The sequence below is a fragment of the Phyllostomus discolor genome, chromosome 5 (assembly GCF_004126475.2).
Source record: "Phyllostomus discolor isolate MPI-MPIP mPhyDis1 chromosome 5, mPhyDis1.pri.v3, whole genome shotgun sequence".
Classification (NCBI taxonomy): Eukaryota; Metazoa; Chordata; class Mammalia; order Chiroptera; family Phyllostomidae; genus Phyllostomus; species Phyllostomus discolor.
The window spans coordinates 58,082,539-58,107,580 of NC_040907.2; the positions used below are offsets into that span (position 1 = coordinate 58,082,539).

At 35.1% G+C, this 25,042-nt stretch overlaps 2 protein-coding genes across 22 annotated transcripts in view; one reads left to right on the forward strand and one right to left on the reverse strand.

Moving 5' to 3' along the window:
* Positions 1 to 23,011, forward strand: part of NEXN (nexilin F-actin binding protein) — a 46,988-nt gene extending 23,977 nt beyond the window's left edge. The window contains exons 3-14 of one of the 5 annotated variants that reach the window (XM_036026332.1): positions 56 to 247; positions 443 to 521; positions 606 to 754; positions 5,124 to 5,165; positions 6,304 to 6,486; positions 6,582 to 6,758; positions 10,517 to 10,705; positions 14,106 to 14,303; positions 17,183 to 17,404; positions 20,719 to 20,904; positions 21,796 to 22,153; positions 22,239 to 23,011. In XM_036026332.1, the coding sequence (XP_035882225.1) occupies positions 56 to 247; positions 443 to 521; positions 606 to 754; positions 5,124 to 5,165; positions 6,304 to 6,486; positions 6,582 to 6,758; positions 10,517 to 10,705; positions 14,106 to 14,303; positions 17,183 to 17,404; positions 20,719 to 20,904; positions 21,796 to 22,153; positions 22,239 to 22,252 (1,989 nt within the window). In that variant the 3' untranslated portion in view covers positions 22,253 to 23,011. Of the gene's footprint in view, positions 1 to 55; positions 248 to 442; positions 522 to 605; positions 755 to 5,123; positions 5,166 to 6,303; positions 6,487 to 6,581; positions 6,759 to 10,516; positions 10,706 to 14,105; positions 14,304 to 17,182; positions 17,405 to 20,718; positions 20,905 to 21,795 lie in introns of all 5 variants that reach the window. The other 4 variants (XM_036026333.1, XM_028514181.2, XM_028514180.2 and 1 more) reach the window with 4 other exon arrangements.
* A 206-nt stretch (positions 23,012 to 23,217) lies between these two features.
* FUBP1 (far upstream element binding protein 1) overlaps positions 23,218 to 25,042 on the reverse strand; it is a 34,566-nt gene continuing 32,741 nt past the window's right edge. For 6 of the 17 annotated variants that reach the window (XM_036026330.1, XM_036026327.1, XM_036026329.1 and 3 more), the window contains one exon: positions 23,241 to 23,431. In XM_036026330.1, coding sequence (XP_035882223.1) covers positions 23,398 to 23,431 — 34 coding nt within the window. In that variant the 3' untranslated portion in view covers positions 23,241 to 23,397. Of the gene's footprint in view, positions 24,825 to 25,042 lie in introns of all 17 variants that reach the window. The other 11 variants (XM_036026322.1, XM_036026321.1, XM_036026314.1 and 8 more) reach the window with 5 other exon arrangements.

Consider the following 25,042-nt stretch of genomic DNA (forward strand, 5'->3'; position numbering starts at 1 on the left):
CCTAATTTCTATCTTATTTTTTTAACTTTCTTCTCTTTATCTTCCTCTAATGAAGATTCTGCTTTCTTCATCTAAACCTGTCCCAAAAACCTATGTACCAAAACTTGGCAAAGGTGACGTAAAGGATAAGTTTGAAGCCATGCAGAGGGCCAGGGAAGAAAGGAATCAAAGGAGATCTAGAGATGAAAAGCAAAGAAGAAAAGAACAATATATTAGAGAGAGAGAATGGAACAGGAGAAAGCAGGAGGTTATTATATTTTATTCTTGTGCAAATAATCACTTTCATCTTTTAAACTTACATTTTACTATTCACATTAACCACATTTCATATTAACTATAATTAAACTTATTTTATGTATTTAAAAACTAATTTCAAACTCTGTGTATAATGTGGTTTAGTCTAAGTTTGTGGCATATTCATATAATTTATTTAACCATCTAGATTAAAGAAATGCTTGCTTCTGATGATGAGGAAGAGGTTTCTTCTAAAATAGAAAAAGCTTATGTTCCAAAGCTAACAGGTAAGAAACCTGAAGGATAATTTGTCAATGAAATTGCAAAAGAGGAAAACAGCAAAATATCAAGCACGTTTCATATATTCTCAGGAACTGTTAAAGGTAGATTTGCAGAAATGGAGAAACACAGACAAGAGGAACAACGGAAGAGAACAGAAGAGGAACGAAAACGCAGAATTGAGCAGGATATGCTGGAAAAGAGGAAGATACAACGTGAATTAGCCAAAAGGGCTGAGCAGGTATACACTAAATGTGAAGTTGGCATTTGTTTTAGAAACTAATCTTACAGAGTAAAACTAATCATTATTTTGACTAATTAAAATATTTTCACATAACGTGAACCGATTAAATAGCAGATAAGTTGAAAACAAGATCTTAAGCACAAATATTTAATATCAAATGCCCAGAAAGTCAGAATGTGCCTACACGAAGATTGACTACTGAGATGGTTTTTGTTATATAGCATCTTATCATCCTATCCACATTCCTAACATTGTCCACATTGTTTATTTTTCTTGGTATGTTAAAGGATTTTATAAAGATGTAAGGCAATTTCACATATAAACTATCCACAAACAATAAAATGCTGGTCTTTTAATAGCAATAAATGAATGCTTAGTTATTACCAAACACTAAGGCGTAATTAGCATTATCTTTCTACTGAAGACTTTGAGACCAGTTAAATCACATTTTATTTAATAATGGTATTATTAATTAGTTTTAATTTTTTAAAAGATTTTATTTATTTATTTTTAGAGAGGGAAGGGAGGAAGATAGAGAGAGAAATATCAGTGTGCGGTTGCTGGGGGTCATGGCCTGCAAGCCAGGCATGTACCCTGACTGGGAATCGAACCTGCGACACTTTGGTTCGCAGCCCAGTTTTAATTTTTTTAAGTTGGGGATGGTAATAGGAGAGGGGACCAGATGTGTGGCAGCCATTCCTTTATGTAACTGATGCTCATAGCCACAGGTGACAAATTAGAATAAAATGTTGTTACTGTGACTTTAGAGTCTCTTAATGAACTTTGAATCACCATATATTTTAGCTCAGAGCATGAGAACTAAGAGGCTGGTAAGTATTTTTGAAATACTCAAGAATCTGATAGCCAGAAAGAGCTAATCTCTCAAATAAGTACATACAGTTCTAATAGTCATAATTATATTTTCAATAAAGAACTGATTCACAAAAATTTGTTTAATATATTGATATTTGTCTTACATTATAAGTAACCTGTATGCATAGTCACAAAGATGACAGAAGACAGTTATACTGTTTATGTACTTCACTGGGAAATCAAAAGAGATGATCAATGCCTTGAGTTTTATAAGATAATAGTAGTATTTACCATATTTTGCCATGTATAGTATGCACTTTTTTTGCCCAAATTTTTGAGGGAAAAATAAGGATGCGCATTATACATGGGTGGCACTAATTCCATATCTATATAAATGTTTTAATTTATTTTATTTATGCTTATGCATTAAAAGTGTAACTCTAGAAAGCAATAATGATATCTGTATGCAAAATAATACCCTGGAATACAATAATTGGTTTTGTTTCTAAATATAAATAAATAAAATTGAATTAAAACAAAAGTTTTCTCCTGAAAGTTTGGGCCAAAAACGTGGGTGTGCATTGTGCATGGCAAAATATGGTAGCTCCTAGAATTGTAAATAAGATTATGTGAGTTAATAAGTGCAAAGCACTTAGGACAGTGCCTGGTACAAAGTATGGGGGCTATAAGTATTCAGTGTTTCACCTAAATGATAATATATATAGATAATAAAACATTATGGAAACATTTTAGTTTCCTCTCCTTCTCTTGTCAATATTTTAACAAATATTGTAACATAGCCTTCACAGTATACTGTCTCTTTAAAAAAAATTTAATTGTGAGATTGCATTTGCCTTTTTTTTTGCCTACTCTTTAAGTGCCTTAAACCTATTTGCTGTGCTTCTTTCAGCTTCTGCTACCTTTCTAAAAAGAAAAGTGACAGTGAAAGCAAAGCATTTGCCATAGTTGCATGTCAGAAACATTTATTTACCCAGACGTTGCAAATAACCACTCCTGTGGCACCAATAACCACTTGCATGGTGGTAAATAGTGACATATGCCAAATGAATTATAGACAGTAGTTGAAAATTCCTTTATTTTATGACTATGTGCCACTTTATCTGAGGAAAGGGTGCTATACCACTTTACTTCTGCCACCTCCAGTTGTGAAAGATTAGTATACATTTTGTAATGAAACATCACAAGGGAATAAAATTATAATAAATTAGTGTTATAAATTATAAAAGTAAAATATATAACTACATGTAATTTTATTTATAACCTAAATTATAAAATAAGGTAGTAAAAATATAATTAAAATACATAGTGCTTGGCAGCATGTAGTGTATTGCACGTGGGCTTTGCCTACTTCTTGTTAGTCTTCTGTCCTTTTTCCAAAAGCACTGATTGCTCACTAGACTTTAAAACTCATCACAATCCCAAGCACTGAATATGTAGATAGTGGTTTCTCAAAACAAACAAACAAACAAACAAACAAAAAACAAAGACAAAAACTAGTATATGTTGGAGAGGTGAGTTTGCACAGGATAAATACCTAGGATATTCAGAGGGAGATGGAAATAAAATATTACATAATCATGACAGAGAACCACTTTGGTAACCCTTTATACCACATGGCAGGGGGCCATAGGATCTTGGTTAATGAAATTTTTGGTCTGTTAAATTATTTGAGAATGCTTTTTTAGGTAGAACAAAATAAACTATTAATAGCAATTTCATCTTGCAAATATAGAAAGCCTAATTTTAAATCCTAATTAAGTACATTTTCTGCTCAAATCTAATAAAGTTAATCTATTTGTGAATATAAGAAGTAAAGTAATACATAGGTGGTTCAGAAGAGTCTTCTGTGTGTTTGAAGAGTCCACTTGGACAAGCCCATATTCCAGGATGCTACAAAAGGGATTCCTGCATCAGGAGGGGGCTGAGTGAAATTCTTCCCTGTATTCTCAATGTCTGCCTTCTCACTGTATTGCCTAGAAGTTTTTTTATCGAGATTAGTGTGATTTGTAGAGGAATTGTTAACATCCTTTAGAAGGGAAATGATGTTGTAGTTATTTTAATATAAATCAGTTAAAATTTTTCTTAGTACGATACATCCTTTAATGAAACTACCACCATTTACACAGCAAATCAGTAATAATTCTGTAACAAAGCAAATTATTCTGAACAAAACTGCTAAAAATAAACTATTAAAATATAAAACTGATTTATTTTTAATAATTTGTTCAGGGTGATTTATTTTTCTTTTTTTTAAATATTTATAAATATCTTAATTTTTTAGTGTATTTTTTTAAGATTTTATTTATTTATTTTTAGAGAGGGAAGGGAGGGAGATAGAGAGGGAGAGAGAGAGAGACACACACACACACACACACACACACACACACACACACATATACACACACACATCAATGTGCGGTTGCTGGGGGTTCTGGCCTGCAACCCAGGAATGTACCCTGGCTGGGAATCGAACCTGGGACACTTTGGTTCCCAGCCCGCGCTCAATCCACTGAGCTACGCTAGCCAGGGCCAGGGTGATTTATTTTTCAAGAAATTTGGTATCTTAGTAAAGTGTATTATTTCTTCCTTGACAGAGAACATAGAAAAGCTGGATGATGTCAGAACAGGGACTTAGCCAGCCCAATTCCTAGTGTGCTTGAAGGTACAATAGAATTCCCTTAGGCTGTGTGAGAAGCAAACTACTTCCAGGCTCTTTCACTGGTGTTAAAAATAAAATTAAAACAATAAACAAATCTGAGTTTTACTTTATAACTTTTCCCGTTGCCTATATTTCATTTTCCTGAGGTCTCAAACACTGCATTATTTAAATCACCTATCTTCTTTCATTTCTGCTTTGTACATTAGCCTGCCTTTCAAGCTAACAATGATATTTCTGCTGAGTGATGGCCAAATTCAGCTCCCTCCCTTTCAAGGAGGACCTTTCCTACCTAGATTTGTTCAAAATATAAACAATTATGACTTTCAGTTTTTTTCCCTTTGTAAACTGGTTGTGCGAAAACCTATAGCTTTCACCGCACTTTATTGTTGTCAGTTATATATTTGCCATATATTTCTCTTGCAAAATAGAGTCATCATGGTTACTTGATTGCTAATGATAGGTTTTCCTTTTGCTGGGGCAGAGAAACAAAGAATGGAGAAATGCTTCTGTATCTCAGTTTACGTGGATAATTCATTAATAATTGCTACATATTATATAAGCTCACTGCCAGGTCATAAGTATTTGGTCAGTTATCCAAATTCCAGAATTACAAAGGTAGGCTTTATTTTATTTTTTCTTAATATATTGTTCCCTAGATCTTGATATCGATATCAAAATGCAAAAACCAATATAAGGTTTAATTTCCATTTAAAGGGATATAATTGACTAATTTGAAACAACATAGAAATATATCAAAAATTATAAATTGAAAAGTTATCATAAGTCACAACTAAATTATTCTTCCATTGTATGTTTAAAAGCAAAAAACAGAAATCTGATATAATGTAATGACATGAAATTCTCATTCAATAGATTGAGGACATAAACAATACGGGAACTGAATCAGCATCAGAGGTAAATAGACATTTACTTTAATGAAACATTCACCTAAAATTATCTGATTCACAAATAATCTTTTAATTAAAACTAAGTTTATATTCTTTTTTGTTATAAATACAGCAGCAACAAAAAGTAGAAAAATATTTTGCAAAGCAGGATCATATTTTTGCACTTTCAAACACTATAGCTTAGATTTTTAAAGGAAAATGTGTTTTTGATTTCATGGTTAGAAAGAACATAAGTCTCAGTTTGAGATACTCTGCCAAGACTGCATATTTTTTGAACTGTTACTAATAGTTGAGATTGTTGAAAGCTAACAGATTAAAAAGATAATTTTCTTTTCATTATTTGTCTTCTTTCCTCAGAGTTCCTGATTGTTTTGGTTATCACATATTAGTAGAGAGTGCAGTATTATCTGTTACCATGCAGAAATGTTTAACAGTCACAAAAATTTTAGTTATCCCTTTTTATCTAACAGAAAGTTGAAAACCAGTCAATTTGATGGTGCGCCTAAAACTATAGCCACATAAATTGGAAGAAATTTTATTTTAGGGGCATGTGTTACACATTATAACTTTTCACTTTATTTTTGAAAGAAGTTCAGAGATAACATCATGTAATAGAAGTAATTAAAATACATTTAAAAACACATTTAAGAATGTTTTAATAAGATCAAATGCCAAAGAGCTTCTTTATAATATAAAAGTTTTGTAAATAACTTGAAAATACTGTTTTTTCTCACTAAATATTAGTTTTACTAAGTATCTTAAAACTTGCATGGAGAGAAAAATCATTAGGAGAAACTTTTTGTGTGTGTTTAAACTGAATCCACCCACCATCAGATTGATTCGGAGTGCACTCACATGCACGGTACCTTTTGTGGGGATAGTGCACTGACAGCTAAGTTCAGATAATGCCATGCTGTGGTATGCTCCTTGAACCTTATCAGGAATGGATTTGCATGAAACTAATGCATATATAATAACTTTGGAAGAAGTGCTATTTAATAGAAATCTGTAAAAATTATATAAATGTTTGTTCCTCATAACATTAATGGCAAAACAATGAAATTCACCAATGATGGTGGTAAAGTCCCATGAAACCTAAATTTTGACTTGGAAGAACTATGCTAATTATCTATTTTATAAATTAGGAAGGAGATGATTCACTACTTATAACAGTGGTACCTGTCAAGTCACATAAAAGATCTGGAAAAATAAAGAATTTTGAGGATCTAGAAAAAGAAGAAGAAAGGATCAAGTGTGAAGAAGATAGAAGAATAAGCTACGAAGAACGACGGTCTCTCAAGGAAGCACAGTGTCTTTCACTGGTCATGGTAATATTGTTTTTAAGGAACAAGTCAAAGCAGTTGAGTTGGTTAGTAGTGTTTCCCTCTGTGATTAAAAGATGGGTTTCATGATGTTTTCTTAGGATGATGAACTGGATAACGAGGAAAAAAAAGAATCAATTTCTCCAGGGAAACTGAAACTAACTTTTGAAGAATTAGAAAGGCAAAGACAAGAAAACCGAAGGAAGCAGGCTGAAGAAGAAGCAAGACAACGTTTAGAAGAAGAAAAGCGTGCTTTTGAAGAAGCAAGGAGGCAGATGGTAAAACAAGCAGATATATATGTATATATACATATACATACAAACACATTTATATATAATGATATGTATAATTATATTTGTATATGTCTATATTTAGTTACATATAACTTACTGTTATCTTTAATGATAATTTGTAATTACATATAGATATAAAATAGAAATTATATATAAATGTTATATTTAAAACATTTAATATTAGGGAAGGTAGCTGGCTTTAGATAAGGTTCATTCCTAGGAATTCAAAAAGATTTTTCTATGTAAAAGGCTCTGAGCCAGACTGCCTGGATTCAGATATCTACCATTAAAGTGTGTAACTGTGAATAAGTTATTTACCTTTTCTATGTCTTAGTTTCCTCATTCACAAAATTGTGAACATAATTGTGCCTACTTCTTAATTGTTAGGAGTTAATACAGAAAGCAGTTAAAGCAGTATCTGGCATATAGTAAATGCTTTAAAATGTTGACTATTATTATATTAATAGAATTATGAATGGAAAGTAAAATTGAAATAAGAAAACACTGATTCAAGATTTAGTATGAGAATTTTAAAATGGCCCTGACCAGTGTGGTTCAGTCAGTTGGGCATCATCTCACAAAGCAAAGGGTTACCAGTAAGATTCCTGGTCAGGGCACATGCCTGGGTTGTGGGTTTGGTCCCCAGTGTGTGTATGTGAGAGGCCACTGATCAATGTCTCTCCCTCACATTGATGTTTCTGTCCATCTCTCCTCCCTTTCCCCACTCTCATAAATTAATTAATTAAGTAATTAAAAAATGAAACTTCTATATTTTTTTTAAGCTTTTAGAATTTCTCAACAACTTTTATTTATGATGTTCTAGGACTCTACCTCTGACATTTTAATTTTCTTGACTATTGTTTGAAAATGTTAGGGAAGAGAGGGAGAAAGAAAGGGAGAGAAACAATTGATGTGGAAGAGACACATTGATCATTTGCCTGTCACCCCCAACTGGGAACCTGACTCACAACCCAGGCTTGTGCCCTGACTAGGACGAGAACCAGCAACCTTTCACTTTGTGGGATGACACTCAACCCACTGAGCCACACCAGTCAGGGTAACACCTACGAATTTTAGATATCATTGGTAGTAAGTTTAATGAACTGAAATAGAAATATCATCAAGTAATCAAATTATAAATTTTTTAAAATATATTTTATTGATTATGCTATTACAGCTGTCCCACTTTTTCCCCCTTTGCTCCTCTCCACCCAGTGCCCCCCTTCCCTCCAGCAGTGCTCCCTGTTAGTTCATGTCCATGGGTCATGCATATAAGTCCTTTGGTTACTCTATTTCCTATACTGTTCTTAACTTCCCCCTTTCTATTTTGAACCCACTGATTTGTGCTTCTTAATCCCTGCTCCTTTTCCCCCATTCTCCTCCACCTCTTCCCAACTGATAACCCTCCAAATGATCTCCATATCTAGGATTCTGTTCCTGTTCTGTTTGTTCACTTTCTTTGTTGTTTGGATTCAATTATTAATAGTTGTGAATATATTGCCATTTTATTGTTCATTGTTTTGGTCTTCTTATATACTTCCCCTTAGCATTTCATATACTAATGGCTTGGTGATGATGAACTCCTTTAGTTTTACCTTATCTGGGAAGCACTTTATCTGCCCTTCAATTCTAAATGAAAGCTTTGCTGGATAATCTTGGATGTAGGTCCTTGCTTTTCATCACTTTGAATACTTCTTACCAGTCCCTTCTAGCCTGCAGAGTTTCTTTTGAGAAATTAGCTGACAGTCTTATATGAACTCCTTGGTAGGTAACTCTGTGCTCTTCTCTTGCTCTTTTTAAGATTCTCTCTTTTTAACTTTGGGCATTTTAATTATGATGTGTTTTGGTGTGGGCCTCTTTGGGTCCATCTTGTTTGGGATTCTCTGTGCTTCCTGGCCTTGCATGTCTATTTCCTTCACCAAAGTAGGGAAGTTTTCTTTCATTACTTTTTTCAGGTAAGTTTTCAATTTCTTGCTCTTCCTCTTCTCCTTTTGGCACCCCTATGATTTAAATGTTGATACCTTTAAAGATACCCTAAGCCTCTCCTCATTGTTTTTGAATTGTTTTTTTCTTGCTGTTCTAGTTGAATGCTTTTTCCTTCCTTGTGTTGTTCCAAGTCGATTTGATTCTTGACTTCATCCCCTCCACTGTTGGTTCCTTGTAGATTTTTATTTCACTTAATGTAACCTTCATTTTTGCCAGGCTCTTTTTTATGCTCTTAAAGTACCCAGTGAGTTCCTGGAACATCCTCATAACCAGTGTTTTGAATTGTGCATCTGATAGATTGTTTATCTCCATTTCATTTAGTTCTTTTTCTGGAGTTTTGTTCTGTTCTTTCATTTGGGCCATATTTCTTTTTTTTTTTTCTCATTTTGGCAGCCTCCCTGTGTTTGTTTCTGTGTATTTGGTGGAACTGCTTGTCTCCCTGTCTTAGCAGTGTGGCCTACTGCAGAAAGGCACACCTGTTAAATTGTATTCGGTGGAACCTTAGGTTATTGCCAGGATGGGGTAACCTGTGTCATTGCTCTGTTGCTCTGTGTTGTGGAGAACTCAGTGAGAAGAGAGTGCTGCTGCCTGGCCTCTGGAGTTTTGCCCGGAGGAAGCTGTCTCCCAGCACTCACACATCACTTTCTCCCTGTGTGCCACTGGTGCCCTTCCAGCTGTTGCACTGGTGCCGAATCCCAGAGGAGGTGGGTCTACGTGAGTCCTAAGTCCATTGTGGGCCCTTTAAGAGGAGTCTCTTGAGAATCCCACAGTGTCTACCGCTACCCCAACCACCACTGGTTTTTACAGACAGAAGTTATGAGGACCTATCTTCCTGGCACTGGAACCCTGGGCTTGGTGGTCTGGTTTGGGGCTGGGATCCATTGCTCCAGAGGTATCCCTCCCAATTTTTATCCACCTCATGTGGATGTGGGACTATTTCCATTTTCGCACGTCTCTGCACCACTATGCATCTCTACACCTTTCTGTACCTCTCCACATCTCTGCCCCTCCTACCTGTTTAGATGAATGTGGCTTCTTTAAATCCTTGGCTGTCAGACTTCCACACAACTCAATTTTTTGACAATTCTGGGTGATACTTGTTTTGCCTCCTAGTTGTATTTTTTTTTTTTGCTTTAGTTGTTCATGGAGGCAAGGCATATTTATCTACACCTCCATCATGACCAGAAGTCAAATGATAAATTTTAATTAATATTTTATTAATTTAATATTAAATTAGAATTTTAATTATGAAATTGTAAAATTTCAATTTTGTATAAAATTGTTCCAGGTAAAAATCTTTAATCTGGTTCGTATAGTGAAAAGTACCATAGTTCATAATAAAAGATTCATGAAAATTATAAAGTAAGAACTTTATTTTACTACCCAAGAGACTCTGTATAGGTAAATTTGAACCTCAATTTAAGTATACAGACACATGTGTTATATTGTTCTGGGAAAGCTAATGTTTAATAACTCTTAAATGATCCCTTAAAAAGCTTAAATGTTTTATCTGATTTATTTAAAAATTTGACTTGCTTGAGAATTTTTATTTCACTTGAGTTTATATTTATTTGGAATTTCTCCAACTTCGAATATGTTATCATGTAAGATCTTATATAAGAAGGGAATTTAATCAAGTATGTTAAGGGCAAAGAAACATTCCTGTGTGAGGTGGCTGATTCTGTGCCTTTTGATTGATAATTCATTCCTGTCTTTGATGAATCCTAGTTTTCAGTAGTGAGCTGTTTCTTGTCCAGGTAAATGAAGAGGAAGAAAACCAAGACTCAGGAAAAATTTTTAAAGGGTACCGCCCTGGTAAACTCAAACTCAGTTTTGAAGAAATGGAAAGACAAAGGAGAGAAGATGAAAAAAGGAAAGCAGAAGAAGAGGCCAGAAGGAGAATAGAGGAAGAAAAGAGAGCATTTGCTGAAGCAAGGAGAAGCATGGTAAGACGGAATGTAACCAGCCAATTCCATTAGGATTAACTCAGGTTTTTAGACTATGTTAAGAGAAACTATGAAACTTTGGGGTACACCCTGTTACTTCTGAAATCTGTGCCAGGAGGAGGGATGTCAAATAAGTTTAAAAATCTGGGCACAACACCTGTCATTTAAATGGGTTTGTTTGAATGTAGTGTTGAGAAGGTTCTGATTAAATCGTTATGCCTGGCATAGAGGGCTGAGTATTGTCTTCCTTCTCTGCGAAGGCATGTTTTCCAGAACTAAGTATTTAAAGTGAAGTTTCCTACTCCTACCTTTCCTTCCCTCCTCTCCATTCTCCCCTCCCTCCCTTCCTTCCTCTCCTTTCTCTTTTTTCAGTTTCCATCCCATCCAGTATACAGTAAATGACCAAAGCCATTTCATCATAATTCTGTAACTCCAAAATGCTCACCCATCACTACTGGATGTTACTACCAAAATTAACTCTCATGAAGTTATGCTTCTTATACCATTTTAACATTTGTAAAATATACAGTTACCTGACAAACTATTTTCAAGAAAGTTGACATGTGAACATTGCATCTCCTTAAAACACTTTAATTGGCTTCAGTAACCTGGCTTTCTTCCTATGTCTGGGTGAGCTTCTGACAGATATATCAACGTGTTTATTTGGCTTCATTACCCATCTAGATATGCAAATGAGAAACTCTGGAGCCTTAAACACTTCCACCTTTTCATTCATGCCTCACCCCCAATCTTTCACTAAGTCTCATTTACTCTACCTCCTAAATCACTCTAAGAATATGTCAGTTTTTCCTCACTTCCCCCTTCCACCACTGTAATCCATGTTACTGTTATCCCTTGCCTTGGGCCAAATCCTAATTAACTTGCTTTGTTGCCTATTATACATTCTTCCCTGTAAAGCTAGGAGTGATCTTTCTTCCACCTCTGCCCACTGCCCTTTTTAAATCCTCACCTGAGGATATGTTTATTGATTTTAGAAATTGAGGAAGGGAGAGAGAGAAACATGGTTGTGAGAGAAATATTGATGTTTCCTCAGGTATGTATACTGACTGGGGATTGAACCTGCAGTTTAGGCATGTGCCTGACTGAGAATCAAACCCGCAAACTTTTGGTGTATGGGATGATGCTCCAACTGAGTCACTTAGGCAGTGCAGGAGTAACCTTAAAAAAAAAAAAAAAAAAGTAAATTTAAGCATGTTAAAATCTTTCCACTTTCCTTGAGCAAAAATACAACTTTTTAAAGCAAGTTTTTTTCATCTTGTCCTACTATATTTCTTGTTTCATTTCTGGATTATTCTTTAATTTGCCAGACATACTAAATTTCTTTCCAGTTCTTCCAAATGCTATGCTCTTGTAAATGCTGTGTGAAGCATGTCCCTCTGACTTTTTCTTATGCTCTGCTATCTGCTATTCATATATTCCATCTTCTTTGGGAAGCTTTTCCTGCTAACACAAGTTCCAGAGAGATGTTCCTTTTATGTGTTCTTAAAACCTTTAGGACTCTCCTGGCACAACACAGATGCTGTATTGTTATTGCTCAGGGTCGTCTCTCAGTGAGGCTGAGACAGTTCATCAAGCATGGAGAATAATGCATTCCAGCATAAAAAACTTCCTATAAATTTTTGAGGAACAAGTGATCAAAGTGATACTAAAGCTGTCTTATGTGTATTACAGGTAATCCTTGCTTCACAACTGGTTTCTAAACAAAAACCCTGCAAACACTGTGAAAGCACTTAATCTTTGTAGAATGAGCAGGCTCAGAAGTAAGGAGTAGGCAAGTGAGAAGTAGCTGTGAGGATCAGGAGATCTAATCCTGGGGGCAGATTTTTAAGCCAAAACTGAATTTTTACCATGATTCACTAGTGGAAAAGTGCAGGGAAGAAAAATTGTATTGAACCAAGTCTAGTTTCCTAGAGACAGGTCTATATCAGGGAAGAAAAGATAAATTTTTCCCTTTATTTATATTGTTTTCTTATCTAGGGCCAAGAATCATGTTAAATTGTGGATCAGTTAGTTCACATATCAATAAACATTTTTTTGGCAATCTTTGGAGTATAATACTATATAAACTTTGTTTCTGAGTTGAACTGGTTCTTTGGTGAAGAATGTTATATATACATGTAAATCTTAGAATAAAGAATACCCTTTGCCTCTCTCATGGTAAAATGTATTTCAAGTCAACTATTTCAAAGCATAATTTTTCATTGCGATTTAGAGATTGCCTATATACAGGGAATGATAATGTAACAATAAAACTGCCATTTTATTATTACCATGGTGTCAGGCACACTGCTGTTTCCAAACTTTATTTAGTTCTCACGACAACTCTGTGGAAGTTGTTGCAGATTAGTAAATTCAGCCTTGAATTTAATAGGCTAGATAACTTGCTCAAGATCACCTCTAAATGGCAGCAGTCCAGTGATTACCAGAGGGAAAAGGGGGTGGGGGCAGGTAGGAGAGGGCATAGGAGGGATAAATGGTGATGGAAGGAAACTTGACTGGATATAATGAACATACAATATACAGATGGTACATTATAGAATTGTACCCCTAAAATCTATGATTTCATTAACCAATGTCACGCCAATAAATTCAATTTTAAAGGTTTTTTTCTGAAAAAAAAATGGCAGACAAGAAATTCATTAAATTATTTAAGAAGTTTAAATCATTATTTATAATTTTATTACAGAAATACTCTTAAGTTTTGAGTCCCACCTTTGCCACTCAGTTATTTGTGTTAACTTAGAACAAGTTACTTTTTAGTGCCTCAGTTTCTGTAAAATGGGGATGTTAATAATTCCTATTTAGTAGGGTTACAGGATAAAATAAGTCAACACATGTAAAGTGCTTAGAATTGTACCTGGAAAATGTAAGTATTAACTATTACTATTGATTTTTTAATTAGCCTGAATGTAAATATATCAGTACGATAAAGTCATAGCATTGAGTGGTTTTCCCTGATTATGAAGGGATCATGATGGGTTATCTAATTCATTCAGACAAAATGTGATTGAACTGAAATGCTCTATTTTAATTACCAGAGGTCCATTTTAATCTAATGAAAAAGTGTTCACTATTAGGAAATCTTAATGTTTAATTCAAATTATCCATAGTACAAAATTAAAGTATTGGCTATTTCTTTGTATTCATTGGAATGGAGAATAGATAGTCATCATTTCCTCTGGAATCACAAAATACACTAGTCTTCAATTTTCTAATTCCTCCCTTGTTTACTGTTTCATACTTTTGAAGAGAATTTAGGTCTCCTGGTTTTTAGTTCAATGAGAAACCTTTGTATTCCAGTAATCACAGTTCCTACAAAAGATTCCCTTTTTAATATGTATAATTCTGGCAAGAGTGATAAAAGAATTATTTCAAATAGGTAGTAGATGATGACTCTCCAGAGATGTATAAAACAATCTCTCAAGAATCTCTTACACCGGGGAAACTGGAAATTAATTTTGAAAAATTATTAAAACAAAAAATGGAAGAAGAAAAACGACGAACAGAGGAGGAACGGAAGCATAAGCTAGAAATGGAAAAACAGGAATTTGAACAACTGAGACAAGAAATGGGAGAGGTAAGATTTAAAAAAAATATCCATTGGTATTCCACAAATGTTCATTAATCTAAGTGCTTTACATGTATTACCTTACAACAGTTTTGTTAGTATTACTCACCTAAAGGACATGCAACATATTCAAATTAGGCACTTGATACAAGTTTCAACATAGTTATGTGCACTTTCTAGCCTGCCATAACTGTACTTTCTTGCTAGTTTAAAAAATATAGAAGATTGCACATGACTGAGACATTACTACAGTACCTTAATACATATTCCTACAGACCTTACAATCATCTGTGGTTATGACGTGATTGAGCACTATTGTTTTAGAGCAGTGATTTTCAACATTCTGCATCTCATGGCACACATAAACTGACTAAAATTATGTAGCACACCAAAAATCCGTATTTTTGCTGATCTGACAAAAGCAGGAATAATTTGGATTCATTCATACCGGCTGGCTGTTGTCATTTTTTAATTTGACAATCTGAGAGAAAAGAGGTCAGTGCTCGACTAGTCAGGTATTGCAAGTTTTAGTATATGTGCTGCCGAAGTGAGCACAGGTATTGCAAGTTTTAAAAATTGTGGCACACCGCTTGCAAATTGCTGTTTTAGAGTACTTAATATACCCATTGGAGTACTTAATATACCCATACTTGCTACTATCTTGGAAACAAATAGAATTAAACTGTTCAATTTAATCAAAATGAGATGAAACTAGAGAAGTACCATGGATACTAATAGAAACTTCAGTTTGGCAAGTCTGTGAATGATTTTATTTTATTAAAGACAGAACTTTGACGCTGTTACATATTTTAGTATGACTTCTCTAGTATTGAAATGAAACACACACACACTGTAGAGGGCCCTCTGCATGGGCATACAACTTGTGCCCTCCCAGGACCCCATGCTCAGAAGGGTGGTGCTTAGTGGTTTAATGCTCTCAGGTTGCCATCTTGATATGTTTAATACCTTTATTTTTTAATTTGTGTTAAGTGAAAGCTGATTGGTCAGTGGAGCATGTGCTTGAGCCTTGGAGTCTTGGCTCAAACACATATCCTGCTGTCTACCTGCCTCCCCAGGCTGGGTTCTCAGCAGCCCTCTTCCCACCTCCTGATGCCCCCAAGGTTCTTTCTCCTTTCCACCCTGGATGCTACAGCCCTCCACCTGGACAGCCAACCAGATGCATAGGAAAGAGGGAGGAGGCCAGCATTCCACCCTCTCCCTTGGCCACTAGTGGAAGGACTGGGGGTTGGCAGCAACACAAGCAGAGTTGGGGAATAGCACACTGCCTGACGTGGGGCAAGGGGAGCAGTGGCTGTCCGAGCCTGACTAGCAGTGACATGGTATGCTTGGCAGGTGATTTGGTGGGAACCTTGCCAACTCCTGATCTAGGAACTGAGTGGAATGCAGAGGTTGCAATCTCTTAGAAGCTTCCCCTTTGTCATGGGTTGCAGCATTGGGCTAGTGAAGATACTTCCTTGCCCTCACTGACCAAGAGACTATAAATGCTGTATAAATATATAGGTAATAATAAAATATAAATATGCTGTAGGAAAAATTCCAAGGTCTAGCCTTAGAAACATAATTGCATTTATTTTATAAAGGAAGTTGAAAATTATCTAGAAGAATTTCTAAATTAGAGTGTATTTTAGTATATTATTGAGATGTAATCTGTATAGGGGTGGGTAAAAGATTTACAGCTGTATAGAAAATAATAAATAATACAAGAATAAACTCTGGCAGAATGTAACTGTCACACATTCTGATGCTATTGAGTGACTTACCCCACTATGTCTGGCAATTTTCCAGCAAGTAGCACACCAAGATCACCTAGACTGTAGCTTAGTACAATCATTTTGATCAGAATGATTTGGGGAACCATTGTGATACACTGTATATCATAAACTTGTTAGTTTCTGGGATTTTAAGGGTTGCTTGTTTTTACACTTACATGAAAAAGTCAAGGTAGTATTAAAATGTTCCTCCCCACCTCGGCTGAACCAAGAAAATAACTCATGTCACGTCATCCACTGGGACTACTGGCCCCCTGCTTTTCCCCCTCAACCTAGAACTGTGGGTCTTCCCCAGGAAAAGTATACCAGGAATAATTGCAGTGTTTTACCACTGCACTCTAGTGAGATTAGGGTTTAGTGTAAGTATAAAAAAAGTATTAATAACAGATTGTGATAAGCCAAGGGAGAGGAACCTGAATAAGAGGTATTCAAGATAAAATGGTATGAAAAATTAGATCCTAATTTTAGTTGACTCCTTTTCTATCTTGGCAAAATATAAAATTGAGAATACAAGTAATATGTAGCAAAGTTGTAAGGATTTTTACCAGACTATATCTGTAGAAGTGCTTAATTCAATTAACTTGAGTATTAAGAAGAGTAATATGTAACTTTATTAGGCTATCATCAAATATAAGACAGGAAGAACTTCAGAGACTCTGATCCTATACAGATTAAAAAACCCTGTACAGTGGGTAAAGTGATTAAAGAGACTGCACAGTATGAGTGACAGAACTAGAACTTTTGTCTCCTAGCCCAGTGTTCTTTCAATTGCATTTCTTCACCTACCCCTACAATTGCTACTAAGGGCTAATTTTGATATGTGTATTTTAAGTTTAGCAGGTTACAGTGAAATGTAAAATGAGGTTTTAAGCCACACTCTCTAATTAAAAATATTTTAAATTAAATAAGATCTTACCTAAAGTCTTACGTTTGTGGGACTTTTAATTAGTAAATGTAGGTATTGTGTTTAGGGAGGTTACTTAACCTATATTTTTTGTTTCAAATAGGAAATGGTGAACACTTTTGGGATGGTTTATTGTACAAACTAATTTTCTAGTATTTTATATATATATATATATATATATCAATTTTTTGAAGGAAGAGGAAGAAAATGAAACCTTTGAATTGAGCAAGGAATATGAAGAACTGATCAAATTGAAAAGGAGTGGCTCTATTCAAGCTAAAAATCTAAAAAGCAAGTTTGAAAAAATTGGACAATTGTCTGAAAAAGAAATACAGAAAAAGATAGAAGAAGAACGAGCAAGAAGGAGAGCCATTGATCTTGAAATTAAACAGCGAGAGGCAGAAAACTTTCATGAGGTATTCTATTTCACACTTAATGTAGTCATGGTACAGTAATAATGACAACAAAAATAACATTGACTTTGAAATAAGTTTTGGTACTTAAAGTTAACCATAGGTGTATGTAATAATTTGGGAAATAAGTAGCAAAGGCACATTAAGATCTTAAGAGACTGAAATATTTCCCCATTTTAGCATCATTTCAGACTTTTATTAGAATTACAGACAACAGTGAACGGCAAATGTTTCGCTCCAGAAAAAAAAAAAAGTTCAAAAGTATTTACTGGACCCTGGTTGGTGTGTGGCTCAGTGGATTAAGTGCCAGCCTTTGAACCAAAGGGTTGCCAGTTCAATTCCCACTCAGAGCACATGCCTGGGTTGTGGGCCAGGCCTCTGGTGGAGGGGCACATGAGAGGCAACCACACATTGATGTTTCTCTCCCTCTCTCTCCCTTCCTTTCTCTCCAAGTAAATAAAATCTTAAAAATAAAAAGAAAAGCTTATTTGAAAAAATTTACTACAAGTTTTCATTTGAATCAGTAGAACCAGTGTATATTTGTGTTAAACCCCCAGATATTCAAGCTTTCTTAAAGAGGAGGCCAATAAACCCTATATGACTTGCTCAGCAATTCAGTGACAGAGCCTAAATCAAAATCCAGATATGAGTACCTCCAATTCAGATATGAATTTAAAGTACCTCCAAATGTAAAATGAGGCAATCACTGAATGGACCTATAATGTCCCTTCCAGTTTGAGGACTAGTTCCATGGTTACGAGTATTGTTTTAAATAAGGCCTGGAAATATTTTTCTGCCAGAATTGCCATGTTTTAATATTTAACAGCATTTAATCAACATTCTTCTAAAAGTGCATTTTCATCAACTATTCAACTAGTAAGACAGGTTTGGGGAGTTGGGAGGGCCCTCCAAGGAGATTGTGAATAAAAAAGAAATTATGTTCAGGTTTTCAACTCTAAGCTGTTCTTTATAATTGAGACAAGCAGAGGGCAAAAACAGCAAATGAATATCCAAGTACAGGTGAGTTGACCACATTGTAGATGCCATGGTAAGGAAATGTTTTATTGGGGTGAAGGGATTTAAAGAACATTAAGTACTATCAAGTTGGCATCTTTATAGCTAGACCACACTGAATCTAAAGATGGTTTTAGATTCATGCATTAAAAACAAGGTAGTGAGGTCAAGTGAGAGGCAGGACCTATGGGTTTTAACTTCTGTGGATAGTGTTAGAAAAGTATAGAAGTAGATAAAGCCATCTTCAGTTAATACTTTGAAGATGAATAAAACTCTGGAGAATAAGAACAATGGATATTTGGCCACAAGATCTGGTGATTCCTTAGAAAGATGTATTATAGTAGGGAAAACAAAGTTCCATAAGCATGCACTTGATTCCCTGTCACCTCCCCCATTTTTTGGTTAAAGATAGTGAAACCTCAGAGCAGTAATACTTAGCCCTATAAAATACGGAAGATAGGAATAAATGAGGTGGTGACTTGTTTTATTGCTATTATTTGGCCCTCTCTTGTGCAAAAGGGTATGAGAATAGGACACGATTGATCTATAACCTGTGAGAATGTCCTGAACAGGTTTCTTGTGATAGATGTTGGCATTCCTCTGGTCATATTCCTCTAGATTAAGGGTCATCGGGATATCCTTTAAAAACTTGTGTTGGCAGTTTTGACATTGAGTACAATTGACTTCTAGAATAGGACCCTCACCTTTCCCATCTGACCATGTCTACTTTTGTTAGAAAATGTGTCTGTTTATATTCCAGACATCTTTCAAGAACTCATTCATGTTACATTCTCTTTCAGCTCCTTGTAGCCCTTAACTTGTACCACTCATTTGGTACTTACTATCTACTTATACTGTCTTTAATATTCATGTGCTGGGGGTATCAATGCCCTATTAAGAATGCACGTAGAGAACAAGTTATTTTTACTGTGATCTTAAGGAGATTCATTTCCTGTACAATTTTTTAACCTCGCTTTTCAGAGACTGGCAACAATCGTACTTACAGAAACTGTTCTACCCACCCCATTAGCATAAGAGGAATTCTTATTAACATGTATTTTTTTGGCCTATTTATGGCACACATAGTAAAGTCTACCCACTGGGTACCTGGTTGTGTCTGATTTTAGGGTTTTCCAACACGAAATAAAAATCTGATTATAGGAAAACTATCCAATTTACTCTAATTCCTTCTATATGCATTGAATGGAGGTGCAACACCTCAAACTGATGTATAACATTCATGAATATTTTTTATTATTATAGGCAACTACTTTATGGCTTGTTTCAAAATTTAGTTGGATGTGGTGCCCTGAAGCAACCCCTCATTCTGTAGTATAGAAATGGTGGTATCTTCAGATAGACCCACAGAAAAGCCTAAGTAAGTCTTGAAACTGTCAAGTATGGCTAACGAACGTACTTTGGAAACCACGCATTATCTACAGTAGCCTACTGTACTAAAACTCTAAGGCCATCAGTAATCTCACTGAATTGATTTTACAGACTAACACTATTTGATAGTTGAAACCCTGCTCTTAACCTACTCTCAATTTTATTTCCAATTCCCAACTCTTACCCCTAAATAGATGACTCACAAACTTCCTTAAGTCCATCATTGCCTCTCAAATTGCTCTCCCATTTGTTCTACCTGCACTCTTTTCTGCCATTGGATCAATAAATTAGATGGAATTCTTCTGAAAGACACAATTATTAACCAAATAAGGTGATGAAGAAAATAACAAGTGGGTCCTGGTTGGTTGGCTCAGTGGATCAAACACTGGCATGCAAATCAAAGCGTTGCCAGTTTGATTCCCAGTCTAGGGCACATGCCTAGGTTGTGGGGCAGGTCCCTGGTAGGGGGGGGAGCAGAGGCAACCACACATTGATGTTTCTCTCCCTTCCCTTAAGAATAAATAGAATCTTAAAAAAAGGAAGAGAAAATCATGAAGTGGGAAGTTAAGGGAGTGCTGTTACAGTATGTAGTATCTCCATCCTTTTCTGTTATTCAGTACTGTCAAGTACTAATGCTTGGGCAAATGAAGACAATGGGACTGGAACTCCACTGATACTGTATGATCTTTACATTGGGAGAAAAGGATTCTAATAGTTAAAGGGAATGTTTCACAAATAAAACTTTCATCTTTCCCAAACTTAGGGACAGTAAAAATCTCAGTCTGTAGTGTGGCACAAATGTGCATACAACATGAATTATTTTGTTCCTATGACAACTTCGGAACTCTTAACACTTTAGTTCTTGGTGGTTTGGGGAAAACAAGTGTTTCTTTTTGTTGCCCACTTTTGCAAAGGAAGAGGATGTTGACGTCAAGCCTGCGAAAAGAAGTGAGGCTCCCTTTACTCATAAAGTGAATATGAAAGCTAGATTTGAACAAATGGCTAAGGCAAGAGAAGAAGAAGAACAAAGAAGAATTGAAGAACAAAAGTTACTACGTATGCAGTTTGAACAAAAGGAAATTGATGCAGCACTCCAGAAGGTACCAGGCAAACATATACTTTATTTTTCAAAACTGCTCTTAAAAACCATACTCTCATATGAAGGGTAAAAATAACCCATTTTTCACCCAGGTTGGTGCAGTTTAATGGATTAGGTGCAGGCCTGCAAACCATGGGGTTGCTGGTTTAATTCCAGGTCCAGGGCACATGCCTGGGTTGCAGGCCAAGTCAGGTCCCCAGTGGGGGGTGTGCAAGAGGCAACCACACATTGTTTCTGTCTCTCCCTCTTTTTCTCCTTCCCACCTCTAAATAATTTTTTTATAATTTTATTTTTATTATTTACTTACTTATTTTGAGAAAGGGAAGGGAGGGAGAGAGAAACATCAATGTGTGGTTGCTGGGGGTCATGGCCTACAACCCAGGCATTGTGCCCTGACTGGGAATCGAACCTGCGACACTGGTTCTCAGCCCACGCCCAATCCACTGAGCTATGCCAGCCAGGGCTAAAAATAAAATTAAAACAACAACAACAACAACAACCACCCATTTTAATAAATTGTCACTGAAACATTTTGCAGACATTTCATACTGTATTTACTGTACAGTTCCTATGTTTAGATGTTTACATAGTCAAATACCACTGTTATAACCACCTACAGTATTCAGTACAGCTTATTCAGTATAGCTTAGAAGCAATAGGCTGTACCAACTACGTTTGTTTAAGTGAACTCTTTAACATATTTACACAATGACCAAATCACTTGATGATGCATTTCTCAGAACATACCCTGATGTGAAGTGGGTCACAATCATACTTACATGTTCTTTACTCTGGGGGGGAAAAACACATTTTCCTTCAAGATTGTCACTAAACCACTGTCCTGAGATGCTATACTGTAAATGATAACTTGAACGCATTTATTTTAATACAGAAAAGAGAAGAGGACGAAGAAGATGAAGGCAGTATCATGAATGGCTCCACTAATGAAGATGAAGAGCAAACCAGATCAGGAGCTCCGTGGTTCAAGAAGCCACTAAAAAACACGTCGGTTGTAGATAGTGAGCCTGTTAGATTTACAGTTAAAGTAACAGGAGAACCCAAACCAGAAATTACATGGTGGTTTGAAGGAGAAATGTTGCAGGATGGAGAAGACTATCAATATATTGAAAGAGGAGAAACTTACTGCCTTTATTTACCAGAAACGTTCCCAGAAGATGAAGGAGAGTATATGTGTAAAGCAGTCAACAATAAAGGCTCTGCAGCTAGTACCTGTATTCTTACAATTGAAAGTAAGAATTAATCACTCTTTTAATCTAATACCTATATTCTATTTAAATTTTTTCTTTAAAAAGAATCCCTTTTCTTCTTTTTTAGCTGACGACTACTAGCTTCCTTTCCCTCTGCCTGGACCTCTGTCTCTCCGACTTTCTTACTACATCCATCTTTTATGTGGCGGGGCCAAAAAAAGGAAACCAGTTGACTTCTTAATCCTTTTCATAACATACTTCAAAACACAAGCTCATCTAAAGAATACTTTTTCCTTTCCAAATGAGCACCAGACTCATCATCATATTATGCAGAAGTTAATGTGTATTTAACTAGGAAAGTGGGAAATGTACTCAAATATTGTATCAGAACCTATTTTAAAAGCTGTGCATTTCCTGTAAGTTCACAGCAATACATTTAAAAATATCATAAATAGCACATTATTTTGCATGAAAGAATGCCATTTATGAGCTATCTACACCTAAAATTAGTCTGAAATAGCTGAAACAATGAATTGGAACCTATCAATTTGGGAGTTTTCCCATTATTTTGGTTGTAGTTTCAGAGTCTTTTTGAAGATGTATGAGAGGGATGGGGTATATGATTTACAGAGAAAAACACAAAAATTAAAAGATTTTAAAGAAAAATGCCAGAGAAATTTGGATGAAAACCACTGCCCATACAGAGTTCTGAGTGTTGAAAATATTAAAAATACTTTTCAAATGTAACATATATTCAAGCTTATAAAACAAATTTATGTTGTGATGTTGCCTGAACAGTTATATTTCAATGAGAAAGTTTTGTCAGTAGCCATACAGGAGAAAACAATTTCAACGAAACTGAAGCTTTCAAGATCTAAAGCGATTAGATTGGGGGGGGGACGGGGACGGGACGGACAACCTTTAATTCTGGCCCTTTAAATGAGTTTGTAAATAATTAGCTACCATGTTCTATTATCAAGTTGTTTTATATTTTAATTTTCTGGAAGACAATTTTATTTTACAATGTAAACCCATAATAAAGTAACTTCTATATTTAAAAGACTCAGTATTTTGGAAAAAAGACAAAACACTCCCTTATAATATTAATCAATGTACATTTATTTTTTTTTATTGAGTAAACCATAATACAAAATTACAGCAATCATGTGTCCTTTTACATACAATGTCATTAAAGCAAACTCTAAACCACAGTTTGTAAAGTATTCAATTTACCTCAAGTCCAAGCTGCATCTCCCTAAGACACTGTTCCCATCACAGTAGCCATTTTAAGCCAATCTTCTTTTTACACACGGGTAGTTTCTGTAGAGAACACTTTTCTCAGGACGAAAATGCATTGAGCATGCATAAGAAAATATATATATATGCGCAAATACATTTAAGAGTTTCTATAGGGGTATTATGAAGAAATTAAAACCCTGGGATTTATTTGCTTCCTAGAAGCACCAATTAAAAAAATCCTCAGAAGTTTATACTGTGGCAATAAAACTCAAATGACTAAACAAAAAATAAGGTTATTTTCAGAGTCAAAATTAAGTAGGTATTGTTAAAATACATTTTAAAATGCAGAATTTTCAGAAATTAAAAATACATCCTCACTGATCAGCAATTTCTACACTCCTACTCTAGACATAGATAACTTTGCAGATAGAACTGATTCTTCTGGCAGAGTATTCACTCTTTTGGCAGAGTATTCACACAAATGAAATGTCATCCGTATGCATATATTCCTATTTCCCTCTTAAGGAACTCTGCTACTCCTACCCAAACCCACCCATATGAATTAACTACCAAGGTATTTGTCTAAGGATGTATTTTACAATGTTTATAAACAACTAATATTAAATAACTAGTTTTAGTATTAAAAACATTTTCATCAACTAAAAAGCACACTTCTCATTTCTAAAAGCAACATCAAAAGAATTGTAAGCACCACCACACTAAGGTAGCTTAAAACACACACACACACACACACACACACAGAGTCAATTTTTTAAGTGCTAAGTAAACTAAATCAGTTCAATTTCAATCCAAACTAAACATTGTTTCTACCACTCCTGACATCCATTGCATTCAAACCAACCGGCTCACCTTTTCTGCTTTCCATTTATTTTAAGATTAAGATTAGTGCCATTAAAAAAAAAAACAGCAACAACAAACGCTTGCATTATAAATGAAGGCTTATGATAATAATAAAAAGTTCTCATAAGACAGAAACAATGTCCCAATATCTATTAGCATTCATCTATATATTCTTTTGTAAAAATGCAAACTACAGCTAAGCCCAACTTGACAAGCTCTTAAAAGTTCAAAGAGCTCCTCTAGATTATCAATCTTTAACATACCTATCATTGACTATCAAAACACACACACACACACACACAGACACACAGTGCAGTAACTACATAACTTATGAAATTTAACAGTTCATGGAACATTTAAGAGCAAGTGAATAGCACTTTAAAATGAAGTGATCAAAAGCAGGTACATCACACCCTATATCATATTATGTATGGGAATACATTTCATATTTCTCAATTATGATTTGCCAATTTTACCTTCTACATTGAGCCCTTCTATGGTCCATGCTCATCGGCTCACCAATGGCATACACTCAAAGGATTCCTCTTTATGGGTAACTATCTCAGGACCTGATTTTATGAGCTATGATTTGGTGCTTGCAGCATCTTCAGCACTGTGTGTGAAAATGAAGGCAGTATTTTTGAATATTTTTCTTTGTTGTAGAGATAAGCAGGAGTTTTAAAAGGATCAGCACATTTTAGAAACTGAATAAACAAAACTGATATGATGCTGCTTTAAAACATTCATCTTAACTCAAAATATGTACCAGTTAAAATCATCTATAAGAACACACAAACATTTTAAACTGGCAAAAAAAAATAAATTCAGCGT